At 43.6% G+C, this 8,212-nt stretch overlaps 1 protein-coding gene across 4 annotated transcripts in view; it reads left to right on the top strand.

Moving 5' to 3' along the window:
• Nucleotides 1-2,299: 2,299 nt before the first annotated feature.
• CAAP1 (caspase activity and apoptosis inhibitor 1) overlaps nucleotides 2,300-8,212 on the top strand; it is a 36,192-nt gene continuing 30,279 nt past the window's right edge. For 2 of the 4 annotated variants that reach the window (XM_042452039.1, XM_042452038.1), the window contains exons 1-2: nucleotides 2,300-2,363; nucleotides 7,634-7,834. In XM_042452039.1, coding sequence (XP_042307973.1) covers nucleotides 7,766-7,834 — 69 coding nt within the window. In that variant the 5' untranslated portion in view covers nucleotides 2,300-2,363; nucleotides 7,634-7,765. Of the gene's footprint in view, nucleotides 2,364-4,542; nucleotides 4,582-7,633; nucleotides 7,835-8,212 lie in introns of those variants that run through there. The other 2 variants (XM_042452036.1, XM_042452037.1) reach the window with 2 other exon arrangements.

Here is an 8,212-nt window from a genome sequence, read left to right as displayed (position 1 = left end):
CCCAAGGATGATGCATACATGTTTTTTTTTCTAGACTGTCGGCTTTCGAGGATGGGTTTGCCGTGCCAACCCAAGGAGATACAAGGCTTGCGTACAATGCAGGAACGAAAATTTCGTAACCGACCAAATAGAAGCTACAAACGTCAATATGAATATGAATCCATGTTTTTTAGCAAGCTCAAAAGGGGGAGAAACATTTGAAATTCCTCTGGACAGAAAGTTGAAATGTAGGATGTGTCCTGGAAAAGAAAACTTTGTTCAGAGGGTGTTTGCTTGCTGCTCTACGGATAAGAGCGTGACGCCCAAGGTCACCCAGTGGGTTTCATGGCCGAGCCACATTCGAACCCTGGTCCCCTGAGTGTAGTCCAACATCAAAACCACGCTGGCCTCCTAACTGACCACATAGCAAGTGACAAACGGCCGAGACAATTCTCCACAGACTGTAATGATGGACAGCATTGCCACTGATGCCAGGGCATCTTTAATATTCACACTTCTTCAATCCATTTCCTGCACGACACAAGACCAGGGTGACCAGGTGTCCTATAACAGCAAGAGGACAAGGCCTGCCAAATGTGGGATGAGTGTGGGACATGACCAAATAAAAGAGCTCTCTCTCTCTCTCTTCATATATATAAATATATATAAAATTAATACATGCTTCAGTTCATAATGCTCAAGAGGAGGATATTTCTGGAATTCCTCCTGGACATAAAGTTGAGATGTGGCAGGTCCGGAAAAGAAGGGACCTCTGGACGTTTGCCTTTAGGGACTGACCAAATGCACAGAAACATAATGGTGTAATCTTGTGCATCTTCGTTGGTGAATAAAGGCATTACGTTTTGCTATTTTGGATGTTTATATTGTACTGATGAAAATGAGAAAGAACATGATTTTAATGTAAAGTCGAAGGGATCCATAGCTTTTTGTGGGTTTTTCTGGCTAAGTGGCATGTTCTAGCCGAGTTTTCTTTTGACGTTTCACCAGCATCTGTGGCTGGCATCTTCAGAGAATGTTTGCCTGGAAAGGCAAACATGGATTATAATCGTAGAGTTGGAAGGGACCACAAGGGCCATCCAGTCCAATCCTGCCATGCAGGAACTGTCAATCAAAGCATCCTCCCCTTTGGCAGATGGCCATCCAGCCTCTGTTTAAAGACCTCCATGGAAGGAGACCCCACCACACCCAAGAGGTGTTCCACGTCGAAATATGAGTGTTCTTGTAGGAAGCTAATGGAGGTGGATTCTCATGTTCCTTTTGAGTTGTGATGCCCAGAACGAAACAATATCCATTGGGCCTGACCAAAGTAGATAGCGTGGCACAGAGATGTTAGTAGATGCTGCATTTTGTTTTCTGTCTTTAGTTAAGATGCTAAGGGGAGGCATCTTTTTCGGCTGTCTCCTCCTCTTGGATGCCTGGAATGGAGATGTTCACGTCCAGAAATTATATATATAAGATATATGTTTGTGTTTGTGTAAACTGCTTCTCCCATTTCTGATATATATATAGATAAATAGATGATAGATAGAAGAGAGAGAAATATATATGATGCATATATTGTATCTCAGAGAGGGGGGGATGCAGCTATACAACATACATATACATACATTACATATATATCCTGGACTTTTATATTTTTGAGAGAGTAAGGGGGGAAGCGATACTCCTCTCCCTCTATAATTTTTTCGTGGATATATATATATATAGATATATTGCTCCCAACATCTCGGAATATTTGTATCTCCTCTAGGTGTATATAATATGGGTGTAGAAGAGGTAGCTAGTCCAGTGTGAGCTCCTCTAAGCCGCCTCCTTTGCATGCTGGATTGCATTTTAAACTAACTTCTTCAGGCCTAATCTAAATACCCCTCCTTAAAATGCAAAGAGAGAGAGGAGGGCGCTTGAAGGATCAACACTGGAAGTTCTCTCTCTTAATTTGGAGATCTTATATATAGCCTCCCACCCCCCCTCTGACGCTCTCTCTCTCTCTCCTCTCTCGGGGGGGGGGTGCAAGCGCTGCTTCAAAGGCTACCAGGAAGCTGCCTCCCATCCGCTGCCATGACACACTCTACAATTTCTTATCTCTATATTGCCCCGGCGTTTATGATGACGTCATCAACCGCGACGGCAGAGTCACCACCCGGGTTTAATAGTTCTTAAAGAGACAAGGGCCGTCGCGGCCGTTTCGAGGGAGGAAGCGGTGTGACGGGCCCGCAAATTGCCAAAGGAGAAGAAGCGCACCGCTCCCGTTGGGGCGTCCCAGAGAAGGAGGAGGGGGCTGGTGGGTCAGACCGGCGGCGGCGGGGCAGCGAAACGGAAGCGGCGGAGCACGGAGGCGCTGCTCACACGGCGGCTTCAGCCAGGTATCATAGTAGTGTAGCCCCTGCTGGCAGTGGGTCGAGGAGGGAGTGGCGCAGGCGCAGAGGGCTCTCTCTCTCTCTCTTGCCAATTGGCTGAGCCAGAGAACAAGAGGCCCAGGCGCCACAAAAGGGGGACGTGGCCACTCAATCACAAATAAAACAATGCTAGGAAAGGTAGAGATGGCAGTGGAAAGAGGCAGGACCACGAGGATCGCAGAGATTGGGGCCACAGGGCCACCCGTCCAACCCCATTCGCCATGCAGGAACTCCAGCCAAAGCATCCATTGACGATGGCCATCCAGCCAAGGAGGAGGGAGACCACCACACTCCCAGAAGGAGTTTGTTCCACGGTCGAACAGCCCTTATGTCAGGAAGTGCCTCCTAATGTGAGGGGGAATCTCTTTTCCTGGCAGCTGGCATCCAGGGCTCATTGGGGGTCCTAGTCTCTGGAGCAGCAGGAAACAAGCTCGCTCCCTCCTCAATATGACATCCCGATCAAATATTTAAACAGAGGTTGATCATATCACACCCCTTACCGTCTCTCCCGGGCTAAAAACTACCCAGCTTCCCGGAGTCGTTCCTTCCAGGACCCTTGACCAGGTACATTTTAGTCGCCCCTCCGTTGGACTCATGGCTTCCAGTTCCTCCCCTCCTCATCCTCCCTGTGGAGCAGACTTCTCGCAGGAGCCCCGTATCCCCACTTCTCTGCTTCTATTCGCTGTTTCGCTATGGGAATTTTAGGAACCTTGGGGATTTCTGGCTATTAGGTTTAGCTGCCCGCAAGTCAGCCCCTCGATTCATGGCAACCCTGGTGGATGAACCATCCCCAAGACCCTGGCCCTATAGTCCTACGACTCGGGTCTTTTGGGCACCAGGTCCATGGTCTCCTCATTGGAGTCCTAACCATGCTGGATTGCAGTCTTCCTCTCTTTCTGCTACCTCTAAACCTTCTCCCTTCCAGCAACAACTAGCCGTTTTCTAATGGTCTTTCCCGTCTCATGTGATTGTACAGCACTGGACTTGCAATTGTAAGCCAGCCCTGACTTCCTTATAGAGACTTCGGCTTTACCATGTTCTAAGCCCGTTTTGACCATCATAGGAGCTCAGCACGCTTCTCCATCTCAAAGAATTGACTTTTCTTCCTTATCTGCTTTCCTCACTCTCCTCCAGCCCTCACATCCGTACAGGTGAGATGGGATACTATGGGCTTGGACTAGTAACTAGATCCTCACTTAACTGTCTCAGGTTGTATAGTTTTACTTCTTTGGGGATCCTTGTCTAGTCGTTCATAGCTGCCCTTTCCAGTCCTTCTTCTGATTTCTTAACTGCAGTCCTCATTCCTTGATATGGACTCTTTTCGTCTAGGTCCAATCCCCTTCTGTCTGTGTTGAATTGGACTTTGGTCCCTCCTGGTCATTAGTTTTTGGGGGTTTTTTTTTGTTCACACAGCGTTAAGCACTAGCCTTTTGTACATTTTTCTTTGACCTTCCCTAATAATTGCCCAAGCCTTGGATGGTTTTCTGGTAGTATAGGATGGTGTCGTTTGGCATATCTTAGATTGCTGTATACCCTTCCCCTGTCTTTTCTGCTCCTTTTGGCTGAGTCTAAAGCCTGCTCTTCGTATGATATGTTCTGCGTGTAAGGTGGTGAACGGAGAGGTGAACCCCCTTGCAATTGGAGCAGTTCTGTTTTTCGTCTCATGTTCTGTTCGTGTCCTGAGTACAGATTTCTCATCAGCACTATTGTATAAAACAATACAAAAACATATATAAACTATCCAAAAGTTTGTTGTTTTTTTTTAATATCTAAAGTACATGCCCCATATAAAAGCTTTCGAATGTTTGAAAGACTCTGAAGGAAAGGAGTGTAGTGGGAGTCCCTCCTTCTTAGGAGTCTTCAAACGAGTAGCTGGATTGGCCATCTGTCAATGGGGATGCGTTGATTGTGATTCCTGCATGGCGGATGGGGTTGGGCTGGATGGCCCTTGCAGTCTCTTCCAACTCTACGATTGTATGATTCTAAAAGCCACAATTAAAAGTTGGCTTGAACAGAAATGTCTTTGCCTGCTGGCGAAAGGAAAGCTGGGAAGGGGCCAGCCTAGCCTCCCACAGAAGAGAGTTCCAGAGGGTGGGAGCAGCCACTGAGAAGGCCCTCTCTCATGTCCTCACCAAGCGTGCCTGGGATGATGGTGGGACCGAGAGAAGACTGAAGAAAGGAAAATGTAAGCACCTTCTCATAGGCCTCATCTACACTGCAGAAATAATCCAGTTCGATACTGCTTTAACTGCCATGGCTCAATGTTATGGAATTCTGGGATTTGTAGTTTCTTGTGGTGCCATAGCACTGACACAGATGGCTAAATAGCTCACAGAACTACAAATCCCATTGTTTCCCTAGCATTGAGCCATGGCACTTAAAGCAGTGTCAAACTGGATTATTTCTGCAATGCAGATGAGGACATAGTTGTTTTTATTATTATTATTTCTTTGTTGTTCTAATACATTTCATTATCACCGTGGCAAATGATAAGTTGTGATATGGCACCAGGTTGGAAAAGCCATATGCTAAAGATCTTGTGGCTTGGAAAATGCCATACGCTAATGATCAAGTTATTCCTAATTATATATTTTGGACAGCAAACATTCCCATGGGACCTCATCAAATCTCACAGGCTCTATGTGTTGATGACACTCAGCTTTACCTCTCCACTTGAGAACTTTTTCTTTTACCCCAATTATGAATCTCCAGATGCCCTCCTATTATTTTTCACTGGGACACTTTATTGTCCTCTGAAGTTCAGCATATACAAATTCTATGTTTTCCTTTGTAAGATTTCCTTTTTTCTCTCATTCATGCCCTCTTTTGAAGCAGCATGTAATTTTGGCTTCATAACTGATAATTTTCCTTTCTTCTACATACTCAACCCATTGCCAAATCATGACACTTCTTTCTTTAAGCCATTTCAAAAATATGCTTCTCCCTCTCTGGCTTTACAGCAAAACTGGTCTGCGTTCTGAGTGTCTTTCACCTTGATTGTGGAAGTCTTCTCTTTAACATCTATTTTTGCAGGATCTTACCAATTAACAGGCTTCATTTGGCATAAGCTTTCATAGACTACAGTCACTTCTTCAGAATAAGTAACACCTTTTTAAGGTACCACAGGACTGTTTCTTTTGCTGTAAGAGGCAAAGATAGTTACGTTACCCTTCTGAAAATTTCTTCTCTGTATCTTGGGCAAGCCACTCTCAGCCTGAGAGAATGGCAATGGCAAACCCCTATGAAGAAACTTTCCAAGAAAACCCTATGATAGGTTTGCCTTTGGGTTGCCATACGTGAAAAAATGACTAGGAGGCAAACAACAATAACAACGGGTTTTTCTTTGCCTCACCTCTGTACCAAACAATCATCCTACTCTCTTATTGTTTTCATCATGTCATACCTACCCCCTGTAGATCTCTGGGTTCTTGTCTACTATTACCGTAGGTGCTGTCCACACTTATCTTCTTTACCTTCAATGCTCCTCATGGCTTCCTTCTTCCCATCCTGTTTATCCTAATAGACTGCCACTACTTGGCTGGCATCCTGCTGGTTAATCCAACTAGAGTAGATCTATTCAATCAGTTGCTGACTGTTGAGTCAATATGTTGGTAAATCCCAACAATTCAATGGATCTACTCTAGTCAGGACTACCAACAGGATTTAGGTTCCTGTCTTATCATTTTTGCTTCTGCATTTTCACCATGTTTTAGGTATCCAGAGGTCCCACTTCCTCAAATGATTTTGCTTTTTCTTATCTTGTCTCATGTATCTGGAAATCTCTTCCAGAACACCTCTGAAACTACACCTCATACTTCTTTTAAATCCTTCCTCAAAACATATATTTTCCATAAAGGCAATAATAATAATAATAATAATAATAATATTTATTTGTATCCCGCCTCTCCCTGTATTGGATCAAGGCGGGTAACAACAAACAAAAACAATAAAATCAAACATGAATATCAATAGATAAAATCATAACAGGACATATTAGATCCTAGTTCCCCAATCTCCCTCCCACCCTAAAATACCATTAAAAACAATTACCAATAAAAAGTGGCACAATGTCATAGTTTCTGTATTAACTGTAACTAAGAATTAAATATATGCCACTTTTATAGCCAGCATGGTGTTGTGGTTTGAGTATTATTATTATTAGTAACATTTATTTATAGAGCACTGTAGGATTTGCTCAACATATAGCAGAAATCAAAATGAATGAAGAATAAAAACCAGCACACAGGCTAAAACATCAATATTACAAAATTAAAACATCATTAAAATAATAGAGCAGGCGCACAGTCAAAACATAAGCATCCAGTATTGGCCTAGGACACTTGGAGGCCAAAGTTTGAATCCCATATCTGCCATGGAAACCTGCTGGGTGACCTTGAGCAAGTCACGATCTCTCAGCCTCAGAGGAAGTCAAAGGTAAAGTCCCTCCAAACAAATTTTGCTAAGAAAATTCCATGATTGGTTTGCCTTAGAGTTGCCATAAGTCAGAAATGACTTGAAGGCACACAACAACAATCTACTATTCCAATAAACACATGCTCTTTTGTTTTTCCTGTCCAGTTTCTACCCTCTTCTTCTGTTTGCTCTCCTTTGCCATTTTCAGGAGGTCTGAGAGACTGAAGCAGCAGCAGTCATATCCAGCATGTTGTATTCCTTCCTGTGATTTTGAGAGGTCCAGGTTCAAGTCTCCATTGAGCTATGAAACTCACTAAGTAACCTTTGGACAGTTATTCTCTCACAACCTAGCCTATTTCACAGGGTTGTTGTGAGGATGACGTGGTGGAAGAGAAGAGGCATGTGTGCTGTCTTGAGTTTGGATGAAAGGTGGGATATAAATTAACTAAAAAAGAACTCAGTGGGATTTCTTAGTAGACATGTATATGATTCTGCTGTCAGGTCTGTAGACAAAGCTTGTGTGTGTGTGTGTGTTGTGTGCCTTCAAGTCATTCTGACTCATGACCACCCTAAAGCAACCCTATCCTGGGGTTTTCTTGGCAAGATTTGTTCAGAAGAGGTTTGCCATAGCTGAGAGAGTGTGATTTGCCCATTGTCGCTCAGTAGGTTTCATGGCTGAGCCAGGATTCGAACCTTGGTCTCCAGAGTTGTAGTCCAACTCCCAAACTACTACACCATGTTGGTTGTCAGTTGCTGAGATTGCTATAGAGTCAAATACATTTTTGATGGGCTCATGACTGAAACAGTTTTCTCTGTCATTTTAGGAAACAAAAGGTACTCCACAAGTTCCAGAGAAGGAAGATGTGGGGCAAGAACCCAGTGACATAGAAGAAGGTGGACTAGATCTCAGTGTGCAACTAAAGCCAGTTAGTTTTTACATCACAGACAAGAAGGAAATGCTTCGACAATGTTTTTATATCATAGGAGAAAAGAAATTGCAAAAAATGCTGCCAGATGTTTTAAAGGTACTGAAATGTCAGATTTTAAAAATGGGGAGCCAGTTCAACATTTATAAAGGACAGTCTGCACATTTCGTCAACAGTCATTTAAAGCCATGTTTTTCAAACTGTGGCCCTCCAAATGTTTTGGAATTCAACCCCCAGAGGTCTCAGCCAGTATGGCCAATGCTGAGGGATTCTGGGAGCTGAAGTTTGAGAACCATTGGTGTGATGAAAATGTGATGTTTGTTCCTTTTCTAGTAATTCTACATCTTTTATCAGGATTAAAATTGTATTTCAGATGCTAAATATGTGTTACCGTTACATCCTGCTGTAATCAGTTTGTGGGCATAATTTTTTTCTCCAGTTCCATAAATCACACTGTATAGTGGCTTATAGTCAGTA

Source organism: Sceloporus undulatus, chromosome 2 (assembly GCF_019175285.1).
Source record: "Sceloporus undulatus isolate JIND9_A2432 ecotype Alabama chromosome 2, SceUnd_v1.1, whole genome shotgun sequence".
NCBI lineage: Eukaryota > Metazoa > Chordata > Lepidosauria > Squamata > Phrynosomatidae > Sceloporus > Sceloporus undulatus.
The sequence above is the reverse complement of the archived record's forward strand: the minus strand, read 5'-3'. Positions and strand labels throughout refer to the sequence as shown.